General features: G+C 44.7%; 1 protein-coding gene across 1 annotated transcript; it reads left to right on the top strand.

The window, feature by feature from the left end:
- Window positions 1-2772: 2772 nt before the first annotated feature.
- LOC124161429 (atherin-like) lies at window positions 2773-3714 on the top strand. Its single transcript, XM_046537746.1, has one exon. The coding sequence runs from the start codon at window positions 2773-2775 to the stop codon at window positions 3712-3714; it is 942 nt and encodes a 313-aa protein (XP_046393702.1).
- Window positions 3715-18799: the final 15085 nt, after the last annotated feature.

Genomic DNA, 18799 nt, shown 5'->3' with positions numbered 1-18799 from the left:
GTGAAGCAGTTTCCATAAGGAAATCAAACGAGCTTCTACAAATATTTAGAAAATACCACTTTTTTAAGGACTTACCTGCTGATACAAGGGCACTGTTGAAGAATCTTCGAGAGGTTAATGCAAAAAGTATTGCTGGTGGGACTTAGTGCCATGTTCGCATTGAGGTGAGTCACAGGCATCTCTTAAGTCAAATTACATACCGTAAAAGTGGGTGACTTTGGACACAGGCGACGTTGGACAAAAACATATGTTCTATTCAATAGTCTATGACAATTCCAAAAATGAATCGATTTCCACTTCCAAAGTATTAGTTGGTAGCACTGATGTCAGACAGCTGTTTTCACATTGTTTCCAGATTGTGATTCCTGTTTTCAGTTCCTAACCTCAAATTGAAACTGCTGATTGAAAAACATATTTTTGTATGATCTTCAAAACTTCTGTTGCAGGTAAGAGACTAATGAGAGAACAGATATATTTTAGTTTTTTAAAGTTAGTTTATATAGTTGTACAACACATATACAAAGCCCAGTTTGATATTTCATCATGATAATTTTCTATGATTTAATTCATTTATTTATGCACTTGTGTGGGTGACTTTGGACATGTCCAAAGTCATACTGTATATTTTGTTCCTAACCTAAAACCTGGGAAAACACACTTTAATACAAAATTTGATCATTAAATTCGACTTATCTTATTTTTTATGTTTTTTACAAACCTCTACAGTAATATTTGTTTTTCCAGGTACCTACTGAAGAAAGGGGAAGTATAAAAAAAAATTGGCGGAAGGCAGTATGGCAATTTCACAGAGGATTAGGATTAGTAGTTTGTAGATAGTTTGTAGATAGTTTGTAGATAGTTTGTAAATATTTTTATTGTTATTTTTGTATATAAGTTTGACTTGCAAAGTTTGCAAAATTTCATTTGCATCTTTCGAATGCTAAATGTAAAGTTTAAATGTTTTGTTATAGTTAAGCTTATGATGCCTAGTTACTATTCCAGGTATCAGAATGCTTACCGACTTTCTTTTCGAATACATGCATTTAGTGTTCATGTGGGTGATGAGGAAATTACTAGCAGCATGGATCAAAGGTAGCTTCAACTTGAGGTTAGAGGCTAGGAAAGTATATCTCCTTAATGAGCGTATAAAGCACATTGCCAGGTATGTGCCGTGGGAATTCGTGAGGAAGCCACGTAGCATGCAGGAACTTCTTCGACGGAGGGCAACCAAATTTAGATTATTTCTTTTGTATACTGCCCCAACATCTTGAAGGGCATACTAAAAATTTCACCATATAAGCATTTCCTCTCACTCCACTATGCTACACGAGTATGGGTAGCAGACAATTACCTTGAAAATATTAATTATGCAAATGCACTCCTTACATATTTGGTAAAAAAATTTCCTCAGCTCTATGGTAGGGATATGATGTCCTATAAGGTGCATGGTCTACTCCATTTGGTTTGTGACTGTGAGGTGCATGGCCCCCTGGACAAATTCAGTGCATTCCAATTTGAGGACAAATTGGGCCAAATTAAAAGAATTATACGCAAGCCTAATTTTCCTCTCCCCCAGATTGTGAGGCGCGTCCATGAAATGCCTTATTTCCCACAGAAGAGGCCAACTCTATAAAAGGTCAGAGAGCACAAATTCAGTCACGCTCTACCTTTTGATTTAGAAGAGCCGCATTACTCAAAGTACACTATTGGTTTGCAGAAATTTTCTGATAAACCCCCAAACAATGCGTGGTAAAATCAGGTAGAAATTGTAATTGTTGAAACTATTGCTTGCAGAGGTGGTCAAGTCTTCGTTGTAGGGAAAAGTTTTGAAAATGTGTCCCCTTTTTACAATAGTCTATCACTGTCACAGAATGTTGGTGTATGTGAAACTAGTGATTTGTCGAATTTAAATGTATGGGCGGTGAAAGATGTTAGGGGAAAGGCTTGTGCTATTCCCTATGCTGGATCGCACCAAAGTATTTTTATTTCTGAGCTTATTCACTGCCATTAACCTGTGGGTAAGATAATGTAAATTACTGTTTGTCGTAATTATCTTCATAACCCAATTTCCATGACCCAATGCTTCACCACATATATTACGTTCCAGAATGCCGTGGGTGATTGCTGAACTCCTGCCGCACAGGGATTTTGACAAAACTGTCTAAACAATTCGTAATAGTTGGGTGAACAGAGTGGGGGACAAGTTCTTCGCTCTGTATCCTTCTCGCATTTGCAAGTCAACTATTGTTGCGAGGATGATAGTGAAACAGATGAAACCGTGTGAGGAAAGGGACGTACTCCCGTTGATATATGTAACAACTCCATTTGGTAAGAAACCTTATATATATCATTTTCCATTCTGGCATGTATTTGCATTTTCTTGAAATTATTGAAAATCATGAATTCACTGTGCTTAGATTCATTTATTTTTTTCTCCAGAAACATTGCATGCTGCCACGCAGTTTGGAATAGAAGTGGTGGGTTGCGAGGAGACGGACCTTGAGGTCTTTCTTCCCTCGTCTGAGAGGCTTAGGAGGAAACGGAAGGTGAAGGATCAGAGGTATCCGGGAGAGAGCAACTCTGAGGCTGAGTGCTCAGATATTGATTATTTGAGTGATCCGCCAACACCAGGTAATTTGCTTTTCACATATCTTGGAAATGTTTAAATAAGAAATATATCTTGAATAGTAATTATTACAACTGCTCTTTATAATTAATGAAATATCTAGGACCTTCCAGTCGAAGTCGTGGACCCTGATGTGCGCCACCAACATGGCCAAAGCCCGCGCCAAGAAATTCAAATCTCCCGGCACTAAGGACGACCACGTGGACCCTCCCCCCCCTAACCTCCCCTGCGTCACCGTCCACCCCCCACGCCAAGGAGAAGGGGCGGACGGGTGGACGTCATCGGGCCACGTGGCCGGGAAGCCCGAATCTCCCCTCACCTCTCCTCACTTCCCTTTCCACCCACGCCAACGACGCAGTGACTTTCTCTTTTCCCCTACCCCGGGCCTCAAGACGAACGCTCATTGGCTAGCAGCAGGGCCCAGCTCCAAATATAACGGGGGCCCCAGGGCCCGAAAAGGCAGAACGGAGGAGGGAGGACAAGGAGTCGGACCGCAGCGCGCACAGCCTCGAGTCGTCACCTTCAGCAACTACGGGGGTGGAGCGAGTACATCCTCACCCCTACGCCGTACTCGCGCTTTTGGCGACACGGTATCTCACCCCACGGTGCAGACCTCACTGAGGACGGATGCCGAGACGACCCCGCCTCGCCCGGAACTCCGCCCGAGCCCGCCAGCTACAGGAGGAAGCAGCGCGCCGCCAGCCGAACCAACCTGGAGGTTCCAGCCCGACGCCGCCGCCGTACGCCCTACACCAGTTCGAGCCGCTCCTCAGCCCGCTACCGCCTACGCCACCGCCGCACGCACTGCACCAGTTCGAGCCGCTCCTCAGCCCGCTGCCGCCTACGCCGCCGCCGCCGCACGCACTACACCAGTTCGAGCCGCTCCTCAGCCCGCTGCCGCCGACGCCGCCGCCGTACGAACTGCGACTCCTCGACTCGCCGCTCACCCCGTACGCAGACGTGACCAGGCTACCCCGGAGGATCAGCGACCCGAGGGTGGTGAGGATGCTGTTCGGGCCCTCGCCCCAGAAGCGGCCCTCCAGGCGACCAGCGGCCCTCCAGGCGACCAGCACCCCAGGACTAACTAGGCCCGCAGACCGCGGCCTGAAGCCCTTCAGGCAAACTGCTATTGTTTGATCAAGCCTACGCAGAGTTAGGCCACTATGTGTAACCAACCGACCAAATAAACTTGGGTCAAACTAAGATTGTAGTTGTGTGTCATTTGTTTTGCTTGTCGTTCTCCCAGTCTACTCATGCGGACCCGTTCCCAGCAAGGACCCCTCAGCGACTCAGAAGCGGAGGATACGACAACCCTCTGCTGCTTCTGCCAGCAAATCTGGGATGGTGTCCATGTCAGATGTATCCAGATCAGGGTCCAAGAAGGCAGTGGATAATCGAATGGCATCCTCCAATGGGTTGCCCAAGAATGCAGGAAAAAGGAGTATGCTCCCTAAGCCATCTGTCTCCAAGAACTATGGGCTGAACCAAAAGGCAGGCCAAAGACTACCGACTGACAGTGAAAGTGTACGATGGGGAACCGTGCAGGCGCTCGCCGGAACAATACTGGCAAGGGAAGCTGAGGGAGTTGGACATAACAGTGAACGAGAACAGCCCGGTTATGAAGAAAATAGAGAACGTGTTCAGAGAAGCGCAGGAGGCACTCCACCGAAGAGGGGCAAGTTTGAAAGAATCACCGAAACGGTTCAAATACTACTACATAAGTACTCTTGCATGCCTCCCACTGAACTTAAAGATTTAATATCGCCTGATCACTCTGATTACAGGCTTGAATTTCATGATCCTAAAAATTTGAAAATGTGTGAAGCTGCTTGTCACTTGGCCACGTTAAATGTAAATAGAAAGACTTTGCTTGATTTTAAAACTTATTACGAAGGCAAGACTCCTGTCGTTTATGCCAATGATATGAATCCTTTTTCTTATTATCACCATCGCCAAACCAGTGCGGATTATTTGAATGATTTGCTTAAATTTCAAATGAGTAGCGATGAAGATAAAGTAAGGGAATTGCTTGGTAATATTAAAACTTGGTTTAATCGCTTGGGTTGGTCCATTCCTATTATAAATGAGGATGGCATAAGGGAATATCAACTTAATCCAAAAATAAATTGTATTGCTGTCATTGATCCTCCTAATAGTGGTAAAAATTATTTCTGGGATGCTATTGCTATGAATGTTGGTCATATTGGAAGAGTTAATAATCGGACCAACCAGTTTGCTTTGCAAGATTGTTATAATAGACGCTTGGTTATGGGTAATGAAATTTCAATGGAAGGAGCAAAGGAGGTCTTTAAAAAATTCTGTGAAGGGACTGCTTTTAATATTAGAGTGAAATATCAAGGAGATAAGATATTCAAGAGAACTCCTGCTTGTTTAATTTCAAACTTTGATTTAGATATTTGTGGAGATTCTCATTTTAGAAATGTAAGACTTCAGACTATGCGATGGTGGTGGTGGTGAAGAGAAGTATAGGGAAATGGTTCCGCCAGCCAAGGGTGAGAGCGCGCTCCTAGGCAGCGTTGGCAGCATTACAGAATGACGACTTGGAAAATTTTGAAATTATTGATGATTCACACATTTATACATATTAACCCAGGAAACGCCGTCTTGTGTATTAATATCAGTGAAATTCTGATAATTAGTTGCAAATTTTCTTTTTTAGCACTAATCATTACGGTAGAACGCAATTAAAATGTTAAGAAAAGCAAAACCATTGAAGGAGTGAAGGGACCAACAGCATAATTAAGATTGATGTACCTTAATTTAATTGCCGGATTTGTCCCAGATTACATGCATTGCCTTTTCCTTGGAGTTGTAAGGTTGCACACTCAATTAATTTAGGAATCTACAAGAAAAATGTTTTGGATTGGTATGGAAAATGGTGACATACGCTTCAGTCATATAATTTCCGGAATCGATGAATGGCTAACCAAAATTTGTGCTTTGTCCTCCATTACCAGATCAGTTCGTCGAATCTCTCATAGTAGTCTCTGGAAAGCATCTGAGAGGGGTTCATGGTTGGTGTTACATATTGTGCCTTGCCTGAGAGGTCTCCTCAAAAGTAAGCATTTACTTCACCTTTCATCATTGTTTAAGGCCACAAATCTGATCCTACAAAGATGAATTTCCAATGAGGAAGTAGAGGAAGCCCAAGAATTATTCCCAGGTGTATTTTCTTGTTCAACAACTACTTTGGTGTCACATCAATGGTATTAAATGTTCATCTTATAAGCCATATTACTCAAGGTGTCTTGAACTGGGGCCCACTATGGACTCAATGCTTTTATGTATGAAGGACAGAGCCGTCATCTGCGGCAGTTCGTCCAAAGCCCTGGTCATGTACTGAAACAGGTGGTACATAGTAATTCCCTTCCTTGTGTAATGAGCTAGCTACATTAAAAAGTGTAATTGAACTTTGTGGAAATCGATTGAATAGAAAGTTGCAACATTATGCTCGTTGCGAGAGCATATTACTGCTTGGTAAAAGGGAAAAGTGTAACTCTTCAGATGAAGAAAGTAACTGCCTCATTGATAAGGGAGTTATTGCTAAGAATTGCTTTTTTAAAGTTTGTTACGTAATGGGAGAAAATATTGTATATCAGTCTATGTAAGGGATAAAAAAAGATGATGATTCTTGTATTGCAACTAACAACCAAATGTTTGGACGCATGAAGAAAATTGTAAAGAAAAGTAATGTTGACCTTTAATCATGATGTATTCGCCATGGCGCTAAAGCGCCGGCATAAATCGATTTAAGGTCAAGGTCGGACGTTCCCCTACCCACCCATCGGTTGCTGATGCTGTTGGTGTTGAATATAAGATTGGAAATCTTATGCTAGGCAAGTACCCAGCATGTCAGAAGGTAGCGCCGCTGGTATAAAAGTGGTTGTGGATAGGAGAAAGGCATCAGTTCCAGTTGTGAATCCAGAGGAGTAACATCGGTAGGGTTTCTCGCTTGTTAGATGAGTTGTAACTTACCTTCCATTACTCTGCTCATCGTTTGCAAGTAAGCATGGATCTTCAGTGTAAAGAGACCTTTCCTAGGCCTCCTCCGCCTACCTTGTTACAGTACTCTCTTGCTGCTTGGATAAACAGTCGATATAATTGGGACCCTCAGTTGGCAAAGCATGTGTCAAAAGGGTCAAATCCAACAAAGGGACATTTAGGACCACTTCATCGCAAGTTTTCTTTTCTGCGCTGCGCAAAACATTCTTCCCAACTTTTGTTCTGTGAATGGAATTTTGCAGATTTGTCGTAATAGTGTTTTGAAGTTACACCTTTATCCTTTCAGTAATTGTTTTTCCCAATCCTTCATAATTGGTGTTTATATGGGTGAGCTGAAGAAGCAAATGGCTTCCATCCAGGAAGTGGGCTGGTAAGTCACAGGAGGCTCTGAAAGACATTTTAAGATGGGAAGAAGCCATGAAAATAGAAGTGTTGATCGAGATCCTAAAGAACCCAGAGTTTTCAATTAGGAATATAATGCAAACAGTAATGGAAGGAAACGTTCCCGCAAGTTGGTACATAGTTGGTCTCCATTCAAAAGAAAGGGAGATGAAGATAGAAGCAAGACTCTTTGCTATGATGGTCTTGCAGATGAGAGTTTATTTCGCAGTGACGGAGGCAAATATATCTAAGAACATCTTCCCTTATATTCCTCAACAGACCATGACAATGGGAGAACCAGAGCTGCACAATCACTTGATGTCTATCTCAAGAGAGACTAAATGCACAGCAAGAGACATGGAAGAAGCAGAGGCTGAGCACGAGTTGGATCTTCCTACAGCCTCACACGATGAGGCTCAAACACACAGTAGAAAGAAGAAGGGCCATATTCCAGCAGTAGAAAGTCTTAAAGTGTCGGGATCTCTAGACTTCATCAAATGGAATTGGCTGCAGACATTTCTTGCCAACTTTCTGGTTTTTCAAATGATGGAGGATCTCATGGGTGTGCCTAACCTATATAACTTCACTCACAAATTCTTCCAACACGCTTGGTTTTATCTCTCATCTAGATATCATCCTCCAGACTGCAAAAAAGTCGATCTGCATTCCTCTCCCACTCACCCTCGCAAAAGAGGAGAGAACGTGAGCAACGCAGAAGTCCTTAATGAACAGGAAGATCCTTGCGCATGGTATGGTCAATTCGGGGGGTGTGAAGGGTTAAGACAAAAAGGATGGACTGCAACCACAATCGGGTTGTTGGTTGCTTTAGAGCACATCACAGGAATCAGAGCCACGGTCACAGGACAAGGAGATAATCAGGTTTCAGTAATAGAGATGCCAATAAACATCATGGGCTGTTCAGCGGTGGAATATTTGAGAAACCATAAAGAGGAGGCAGAAATGAGGTTGAGGAACTATTTTCTCAAGCTTCAGGAACTTGTTAAGGGAATGGGGTGGGAACTGAAATCGTCTGAAACATGGTTTTCCACATCACTGATAAATTATGGTAAAGAGATCCTACATAAGGGAATTTTCTTGTCAAGCACCTTGAAGAAGGTGAGCAGAATGTACCCCGATATGTCTGATTGCTATCCTAACCTCTCATCTCGATTGGCCTCTCTTTGCTCTACCGCTCATTCCTCTTGTCAGAAATCGTTCTTGATGACTCCAATCCTATGGTTGATGTACTTTGAGCTCGTATTAACCCTCCAGAAAGAGATATATCACGGAGTTTTACTCGGAGACCGGTTGCACAAGATAGTCAGAAAACACAAGTTAGACCTTGACTTCTCATTAATATCGTTTATTCTCCAGTTCCCGAAAGACTTCGGTGGATACCCCACCCTGAATCCTTTGGGGATGTTGTACAGGAGGCATCCTGATCCCATCACAACTGCTGTGGACCTCCGTCCTCACTACTCAGAACCCGCAAATCGACTGAGGTCGCAGCGCCGTCCCTGCGGATATGTCTGCGCAGACCAGAATATGGCCGCGCGCGCATATCAGCCGGGTGCGGCCCGCGAGGGCTCGTCGGTCGGATTCTGGGCAGTGGGGACGTAGGCCCATGTCACTTCCTGTGACTGTGCATTTATTATAATATTAAAGTACATATCCATAAGCTCTGGGTGAGTGCGATATAACATGCCATTGCCTTTTCTTAAGGTATACAGAGCAGTCTGATTATCCAAATACATTACAATTTTAATACATGTTAAGTTCAAATCGTTTAGAAGTAGTATTGTCTCTCGTAGTCCGACGAGGGCTGCGTACATTTCAATGGCGTTGATGTGCCAGTTCTCCGGGACCAGGAATGATCTGGAAAGTTGCCAAGTTGGGATCACCACCGCCCCTTGCTGCAGTGTGGCATTCGTGTAGACATCAATGGATTCGGATGCCCTTGGCAGGAACACCTTATGGGAGAAATAGTCGGCTTCTAGGAGCCTGGTTAACATGGCATTATCACGGATAAAAATATGGTTAATAAGAAATGTCGGAAGTCTCAGGATCCATGCTAGGTAGTCTGCTGCACGGGGAATATCCGATGCTCGTAGTCGAGGTAGTATTGGGATAAGTTCACGCACTCGTCTGAGGGATTTAGCTGTAAGTTGTAGGGATAACTCCTCTGTATTGACTTGGACACCGAGATACTTGATTAATTTTCGTGGCACAAGCACTGACTTGGACATATTTACTTGTATACCGAGCGTATCTGTTAAATAGGTTGCTATTTGATAGCCACATTGGGGTCGTTTGCTGAACACGAGCCAATCGTCTAGGTAGCATATCACTTGCACTTTAAATTTGGATTGAATCAATATCTTCACGTCTTCTGCCCAACGTTGTAGTATGAAGGGGGATAAGGGATGACCCATGGGCAGCCGTGTAAACGCGTATCCTTTCGTTCTGTACTTAATCCCATAGAATCTCCAGTGGCGGCAATGAACTTGTAGTTGGTAGAAGGCCGACCGGAGGTCAAACTTAAGCAGGTAGCTATCTTTTGGGATTAGGGCCAGTGCTCTGGCTGGACCTAATCCCATAGTTGTTGGCGGGACTACGCCATGCGTTGTATCGTGCATAGCCCAGAATTAAAAGTTTATTTCCTAATGGACTCTTGTGTTTTCCTGCAATAGAACAATAGAGAGTTCTTCTCGAGCGTTTACCCGAGTTTTCGTGTGCGAGTTTGAGAGGTTTGCTTTGTTTCCTTTGCGGATTTAAAGTGTTTTTTGCTTTAGCGTTTTAAGTATTTTCTCTACTCTCCTGAGCTTAAGTGTCTTGGGGGTTTGAAGGTCCGGTGTACCCGCAAGGGGCATAAATTGTAACTGCGGACAGAAGCGCTGGTAGTAAGGGGGCCTGTTTAGGCTAACTTTAATTACTTTCATTAGTTGTTTTAGTTTTTGATTTTCCCGAGCTACCCCCCTCCAATTTTTGGAGGTATTTGTGAGAGTGAGCTAATTACCGTATTTCGGTTCCAGCTCCTTTTATTTTCATATATTATAAATATTAACATTTTCATAGTTTGTGTCATTCCTTTTTCACATTATTTTGCTGAGTGTTATATTTTTGTGTGTTACTTTGTTTGTTTATCTTAAATATAAGTTTTCTTTTTCTTTTCTTATAGTTTTTGAACATGGTTTGCCTGAAAACCGTGGTCGTGCCAGTTGTGCTGGCGGGCGAGGTAGTTGATGTGAAGTACGTCGACAAGAAGCGTTATGCTTCTATTAGGCCTGAACACGAGGTCGAAGAAGAGCGACACCGCAGACTGATTCGCCGTCTTGAGCGGACTGAATTGCGGGCCCAGAAACATGCCGAGCGTGTGTCACCCACCAAGCGACGTAGCAGGGCATCCGGTGACAGATCCACCTGTCACATGACCTGGCGCGAAGTGCGTTCCGCGCATTTTGCAGAACACGGCCCCTACGCGCCTCACTCATGGGGGTTTAAGTGCTCCGATGAGGAGCTTGAATTCTGCTACCAGGAATGGAAGCAGAAGTCTCAGCGGCAGGCCAATCTTGTGCCGCGTAGATTCGAAGGCCATGCAATGGTCAGACATCATGCGCCTGTTCTGACGTTTAGGCGAAGTCGTCAACCCCAGATTACGCTGGAAGATCACATCCGGTGCAGATTTGCTGGGCTGCGCATTGACGATGCCATGCTGTCCAAACATGACAGCAAGTTTGTAGATAGGGAGGTAGCCCGCCTCAAGCGTAGCTACAAGGCAAGGCAGGATCGACCCACCGTCGAGATGGTGCTTAAGAGTATCAAACATGAGAGGGTGGTGGCAGCCAGATCTGCCAGGGCTGCTAGGAAGGCTCTCGTGCACCTGAGAGCTGCTAGAAGACAGATGCAGCTCGAAAACCTTGCCTTCTTTTTGGGCACCACAGCCGAACACGTACGTTCGTACACTCAGTAAAGGGTTATTTTAGTGGAGGGGAGTTGTTGTATCCAGGGTGGTAGCCCTGTCCCAAGGATAAGACATGTGAGGACGGGGCACGCCCGGCAGTTGTTGGCGGGACTACGCCATGCGTTGTATCGTGCATAGCCCAGAATTAAAAGTTTATTTCCTAATGGACTCTTGTGTTTTCCTGCAATAGAACAATTTGGCTTTCGTTTGTTTTGTTGTATTCTACAATCTAACAATTATTCTACAAAAAAAACAATTGTTCTATACTGTTCCCAAAATCACAGGTGGCAGCCAACTTCTTTAACGCCAGGGCATACTCCGAAAAACTTTCATTGGGTTCACGAACACGACGTTGAAAGATCAGCCTCTCAGCACGAAAGAAGCGCACCGGTGTAAATATGGTCTTAAGCTCCTCCACTAATTGTTCGTAAGTCAGCTGGTCCGGTGTGAGAGGGTGAAGATTCACAGCTAGCTTCTCCAATGCTGCCCCTCCTATGTGACCAATTAAGAAATCCTTCTTGCCGAGATCCTCAACAGGAGGACGTAATGTCCTCATATAGCTGTTTAGGCGCAGAAGGTAGGTCGAGATGCTCTCAACACTTTGATCAAAAACTCCTATACTCATATTTAGGCAATAGGTCCGTGAAGATACAGAATGGCACGTACCACAGGCGCGGTCGACCGATCAGTTTTTTTTTTCCCGAAACTCACGTAAAGCCTCAACCACACGACACATAACCCACGACAGTATCGGACTCCAAATATCCCGTTTCTTCAATTGGAATAGTCCATCAGAGAAAACCAGGAGTACACCTGGTGGATTCATAATTCCGGACAAGATTATTGTGCTAGCTTTTGCAGAGGATGTAGCAATTGTTGCTGAAAACAGGTAAGTAGGTGTTCTTGTAGATGAGATGAATCTCGCAAAAGCAATTTACTTGGGTGATTACACTCCATTCCACGATAAGTATGAAAGAGGGGACCACGCGTTGGTTATGATGTACCAGCCATTCAGGGGACGATGGGTGCAATCTGTGGCTTGCTTCTTAAGCCAGGGTTGTGCTCCAAGCACAGTTTTGCACCACCTAATAATGGAGAGTATCATTATCTTGGAGAAGTCAGGGTTTCACGTGGATTTGATTACAACCGATGGGGCCCATTAGAACAGATCCACGTAGAAAGAAGCTCTTTGGTATAGAGAAGGAGAAACCAAGCTATGAGCACTCATTTGATTTATCGAGGAGGCTGTTGTTCTCGTCAGATTTTACACCTTTGATCAAAACTATGCGGAATTTCATTACCTCCCGTGAAGAAACTTGGGTGAGTAACCTTGAATGCCATCATCTGAATTAGTTGTCCTTTAATCTGCGATTAAGGTAAATACCATAATGTGCTCCTTTATTTTTCTCAATAGACTCCTGATGTTGTTCTTAAACTGAAGCATTGGGAAACGGTTGTGATGTTGGACAATGTCTACAGCTTCCAATTGAAAGCCTGTCCAAACTCACTGCTGATCATGTGCACCCCAAGCCTTACCATAAGATGGATGTGGCCCGTGCATTTAATGAAGAGGCTTTTTATATTGCTTTTCATGTCATTGGCTAGTGGAGTTTGAAGTGATATGATTCTACATCTCGCCCATTTGATACTTCGAGGAGACTATGGTTCTCTTCAGATTTTCCACCTTTGATCAAAAATCAGCGGTGTATCATAACCTCCCATGAAGAAACTCGGTTGAGTTACCTTGAATGCCATCAGTTGAATTACTTGTTCTTAAATCTGTAATTTTGGTAAATACCATAACGTGCTCCTTTATTTTACTCAACAGAAACCATTGTTCATTTCTTCGTGTTAACGAGGGTTCATTTTGCGTGTAAGGCTGCTATCAGGACGGACAATATCCAGCAGGAGAAGACTAGGTTGCAATGGAAAGTAGCTTAACTGCTGTGATGTGTAGCTAGTTGTTACATGTATTTTTGGTGCTTTGTGATATAATATTTACATCTTTTTTCGTTTATTCCTTTAATATATACGTTCATTTGTTTTAACATGTGTAATGTGTTGGGAGGCTTGTGTAATGGATGCAAAGAAATAATATGCCGCTGCTGAGGGAGAGACATTTAATTCCTGGTATACACCTCGAAACGTTTGGCGAGTGGAGGGGTTGAAAAAGGAAATAAATCATTTATCTTTATCAACTGGATGTAATGGTTTACTTTGCGATTAAAAGTTATTTCGAAAGCAACGTGGATAATAATGGATCACGCGTTCACCTTTAAGACTTTTTGACGTTGTTAGGGAGGAGGTGGCTTGTAAATACGTTATTGACTCATTCGCGTGCGTCATTACAGAGACCAACGCCAACGCCTACTGCTGCTACTCGTCATCCTGCTCATCATAGGCGGCCTGATCATCCGCCGATGGAGGAGGGCGATAACACCGACACCACTGCCAGCGGCCCCGGAGGAGACAATGGCTGCAACTACACTCGTCACCTACCCCAAGGCTCATCCCAGCGGCTACCAAGGAGAAGGTGTCGCGGAACACGCGCGCGCCGCCCCCCCATCCCTGCGGAGTAAGAAGCCTGCCGATTGTTGAGTTGTTGAATAAACAAGCTTGCGAATGGTTGACGGTTTTAGAGATTGTAATTATTCCTTTCGAAAAGTATCTGAGTAAAAATAGTAGTAAGGTGGAGACAATACAGTATATCTACGCGGGGTAAGGTAAGGGACGCGGTCGATTCGGAGTTGGCTGTGACCGGGACGAGCGCCCAGTCTCTTTCGCGGCATCCTTCCAGCGCGGAGGATACGTACGATACTATGGCCACCAATAAGGGAAAAGGGCGCAAGAGGGCCGAGCGCTCACCGCAACGCTCTCCCACTCGACGTTCCAGATCGCGGTTCCGCTCGCCGGGATCCTCTCCAAATCTCATCCCGCCGTCTTTACCACTGCAGCCTCCCCGGGCCAGCCCTTCTCTCATCCACCAATCTCCGCAGCCTTCCGATGCCAACGCGCTGATGGCGAACTTGATTAAGCTCCTCGAGCAGCAGCCACGAGCCTGGGCGTTAGCTGGGCCGAGTACTTCTTCCACTATCCCTCTAACCCAGGTGGGTTTGCATCCAATCGTTTCTCTTCCCGCGACGCAGGAGCCGTCGCAACTCTCCGGGTCCCAAGCCCAGCCATCTCAGCCTGCCTCTCAAGCTGTGCCTTTGGATCAGGCTTTTCGACAGCTTCTCCCGGCCACCGCGCCCGGAATGCTGGCTCCGGGCGCTTATCTCTTTCCACTCCGGTCAGGAACATAGTCTACAAATGGACAAGGATCCTCGCCATTGCGGCGACCCATGGGTGGGAAACCGCTTCCAGTCTCCACCCCAAACGAGATCCTGCGGCTCCCGGCGTGTCTTGGAGAGGCTAGCCATGGCAGTGGAGACCAATACGGAGGCCACAAAGGGCTTGCAGGTGTTAATAGAAAAGCAGGTTCAGGTGATGCAGGGGATCAAGGAGGCTATCAGAGAGCAGGCCAAATCGAACAATACAGAACAATTTAGCGGCAGTTGTTGTTATGCTATCCACAAAAATCAATAAAAACTTATTTATTCACACATTTTACATTCTTTTTTGCTACAGAAAATACATAAGATTATCGATTATCTTTCGAGAAACTCTTTATTCATCATTATCATGGGAGAAAATGTATCATGAAGTTATATGAGTGTGTAACTGCTAATATTAGCATTTTGATGTTATTATAATTGATAGCTCTCGTTATTATAATAAAAATTCTTAAAAATTTTGGATGAAAAACTTAAAACACGGGTGATATCTTGTGGCATTTTTTAGTGTTCCCCCCACCCCAAAATTTCTGGTACCCCCCCCAGAAATTCCTCCGAACTTATCCGCAGAACTTTTCCCGCTAAGGACAAAGGTTTTTCGCGCAAAGGCCCTTCGACAAAGGCTCGGAGACTCCTGTCTCCGGAAACTCCTGTCTCCGGAAAATCCTGCCTCCGGAAAATCCTGCCTCCGGAAAATCCTGCCTCCGGAAAATCCTGCCTCCGGAAAATCCTGCCTCCGGAAAATCCTGCCTCCGGAAAATCCTGCCTCCGGAAAATCCTGCCTCCGGAAAATCCTGCCTCCGGAAAATCCTGCCTCCGGAAAATCCTGCCTCCGGAAAACCCTGCCTCCGGAAAACCCTGCATCCAGAAACCCAGCACCCAGAAACCCAGCACCCAGAAACCCAGCCCCGAACCCAGCCTACCTGCAGTGCAAGACTTATATAGGACTACTGCGGAGGAATACTTACTCATTGGCAAGCAAGGGGAAATGGGTGCTAAGTCCCTAGTATGCAGTTTGGAGTGAGAAGTATTACCATAGTCCTATCACAACTCTCTCTCCCTCCAACACCTCACCCCACTATGTCTCTCCCCTCCTTGTGTTCCAATGAATATCCCTCTGATTCGACTGATGTCTCCAACCCAGAAGATTGAGGGGAAATTTCTGGCCTGAACGCTGTTCCCCCCCTCCTCCCCTGGATGGGATTACCTGATGCTTGGCGGAGCTGAGAGTCAACAGGGGCGATTTTTGGGGCAGATTCCCAGCTGTTTGATCATCGCCCTCTCTACCCCTCCTCTCCTTGGAATAATCCCTCCCCTACACACTTCCTCGTCGTGGAATACCCAGGTCTCTTCTGCCCGGGCTCTTGTGGTGGATGGACGGCGTGACTGACATGGCCGATTTTAGAAAAATTATACTGCTGGTATTTAGTTTGGTAATGTTTCCTATGGGATCATTAGTTATCATCGTTGTTTTCTGTAATAATTCTGATTTTGAATACTCTACTTCAAATAGATATTGAACGAAAATAACTCGTAAATATTTTTGGCAATTTTATTGTTGTGTGCTGATTTCTTGTTTGTGGAGTCTTTCCCTGAAGCAGCTTGTGACCGACGGTTGGAGTTTTCCCTATGTCTGGGCTTACGTGGACAATCTACCAGATTTAACGACGTAATGCCACACACGAGGAAGGGTTTCAGTGTTGTGTGTATCAACTGATGCAATTAACCAAGCGGGAGTTCTGTTAGAGAATCAATTCGCTCTTATTGAAGAAAAACTGGCGAATGTTTTCACTTAATTAAAATGTAACGAAAACCGTTACGACCAAATTGATGGCATTGAAATTTATGCTTTGATTGAAAAACTAGGAGAACACCTATCTACGAAAGAGAGTAATTTGAATTCATTCTCTCCTGATCGTTTGCAAGAACTCCAAGAATTGAAAGCTAATGAGTTTATTCCTTGTTACTGAACCCTCACACAGGTAGACTTGCAATGGACCAATTTGTTCCCCCGAACAGCGTCTTATGTTCAATTCCGGTTTTTAATGAAAAGTTAAAGAAAGGAGAAGATCAATTTCATATCATACCTGCTGTTTTACGATGCTTATTTTGTAAAACAAATCTTCCTAGTGGTTTTGAGACGTGATTAAATTCTGCTGAGAATAGGATTCTAGTTGAAGTTGCTGAGAAAGTCAAGGACGTATGTCATGAGAGAAAGGACGTAGTTTTTAATTATTTTGATGAAAAATTCTCTTTTACATCGAGATCATTTATTGAAGGAAAAATTTTGGAAGACCCGTTAAGAGTGGACATTGATCATAAGATATTTAGTGGCGCTTTAAGAGATGATTTAATCTGTTGGATTAACAGGGGATTACCTGCAGCTATTCGTGCATACTGCATTCAAGGCGACGCTGAGTGCCGTTTTCTGAAGGTGGAAATTAGAACGGTTATTGATTTTTTGCGTGCAATGGAAGTCAGTGTTAATAGTCTTGTTGAGGATTATGATAGTGACTTTGAATGCAGACTTTCATTTGGGTTGATTTCTTCACTTGGAAAAATGACGCTTCAAAATTTGTTGTATTTAGATTCAATGGCGTTGCTTGACACTATGAATAAGAAATTCTCCCAATGTGTGCAACATCATTTAGATTTGGCATTGCGGGTGACAAATGATGCGAATTGTGGTTTAGTTTAGGCCCCAGGCCCAGCAGGAATTGTTGTATTCCTGTTGTTTTGCGTTTAGTGCGGAAACCGTATTTTGAACTTACTTACTGAACTAATTAGTCAGTTGGAGGGAGTGTTTTGTGTCAAACTGTGAACCGAAACGAGCATATAGTCGAGAGCTCAATAACAGCTGGGCAGTCCCGCCTCCACGAGGCTGGGGCCGGGCAACGCGCACAGGCAATCAGTCGGGGCCCTTGCCTCGCAATAAGCACCTGTTGCCGGCTAAGAGGACTAGCGCGCTTCGGACAGTAGGACAGTGGGATAGAGACCCTAAAACCCTTGTGTGTGAGCGAGTGAGTGAGAGTGAACTGTGTGAATGTCTTTGGACTGCCTTAGCAGCAGAAGTGTTTGACTGCAAGTGTGCGAGTGTGACTGTGCTTTGTCCATAGGTACGAGGACTCCAACGTTGGAGAAAGCAAAAGGCGACGTAGCGGTCGTCCCAGGTCCCCCTGGGACTCATCGTCCCAGATCCCCCCAGTGTTCAACGTCCCAGGTCCGGAATCATCGCCCGAGCACTGCTCAGTGCCCGGGATTCTCCCAGGATCAACCAGGATCGCCGCCCTCCCCAGTGAAACCCTCATCGCCAAGCCCGGGATCCCAGACCCCCAGGAGTCCCATCGCCTTGCCCGGGAACCCGCTCCCCTGAAATACCCCCAAGGTGCATACAGTGCTTCGATCCCCGGCTGGCCAGCCAAATCCCCCCAGACTAGGGAAAATCCCCGGGAGCTCCCGTCGTTCCCCCTCGGTGGGGAACCCCATGCATTGAAACTTTAACTACATTGAGAAATGGATACTAGTGACCGGAAGATGGAGGATTCCGATGCAGAAAAGGCATTCGGGAGGTCCTCACTTCTCATGAGGACCCCCCCAAACGAAAATGTGGAGACGCCTAGTAATGAGAAAAGAGGTAGGCAGGGTAGTGAGGAACCAGATGGAAACACGCCCAAGCGAAGGGAAGTAACCACCGAGGACAACTCTGAAATGGCAGTAAGCGAAGAGATCCTGGAGAGTTATGGAAAGATTAGAAGCCTGCTGGAGCAGATCCAAAATTCATTGAAAAGTCAGCACAAGAATGGAAAGTTGAATAAAACTAACTTGGAGGATCAGAGAAATAGACAACATTACCCTCAAGATGGCCTTAAATAATGCAAAATTAGAAGGTAGGACTGAAGAGAGGAAAGAAATTGTTAATCTAATAAACGAAAATAAAATCGCAATGCCGGCTATGAAGCCCAAATCCTTCTCTGAAATTACTCAATCACAGGTTACGGTGCAGAGACCTAAAGTTTCTGGAGTAACGGTGCCACTGAAACCTGCTCCGCAACTCGTAATTATTAAACACTCGAATAAAGAAAAATCTAGTAAGGAGCTTCAGGAACTCTTGAAGAAGACGGTGACGCCAGCAGAGTTAGGTGTAAACGTGAAGAGAAGCAGAAATGTCGAAAGAGGAATTTTAGTGGAGTTAGAAAAAGAAACACACATCGATAGAATGTTAAATAGTGAAATACTAAAATCTAAAGGTTTCATAGTTGAGAGAATAGAAAAAAGAAGACCGCAGGTGATGCTCTACGACGTTCCGAAACACCTCTCACCCGACGTTGTAATAGAAAAGCTTTACAAACAAAACATAGGATTGATGATGCTAGAACCAGAATTCAAGAATAACTTCAAGAAGGTGCACCAGTTAAAATCCAACGACGCAGAGAAGGAGCATTGGATCTTTGAGTGCTCTATGGAAATAAGACACAA

This window comes from Ischnura elegans, chromosome 6, assembly GCF_921293095.1.
Source record: "Ischnura elegans chromosome 6, ioIscEleg1.1, whole genome shotgun sequence".
NCBI classification, from domain to species: Eukaryota; Metazoa; Arthropoda; class Insecta; order Odonata; family Coenagrionidae; genus Ischnura; species Ischnura elegans.
This window is presented reverse-complemented; position numbering and strand designations above follow the sequence as displayed.

Excerpts from the sequence above, each read along its gene's own strand:
- LOC124161429 (XM_046537746.1), top strand. The coding sequence starts at position 2,773 with ATGGCCAAAGCCCGCGCCAAGAAATTCAAATCTCCCGGCACTAAGGAC.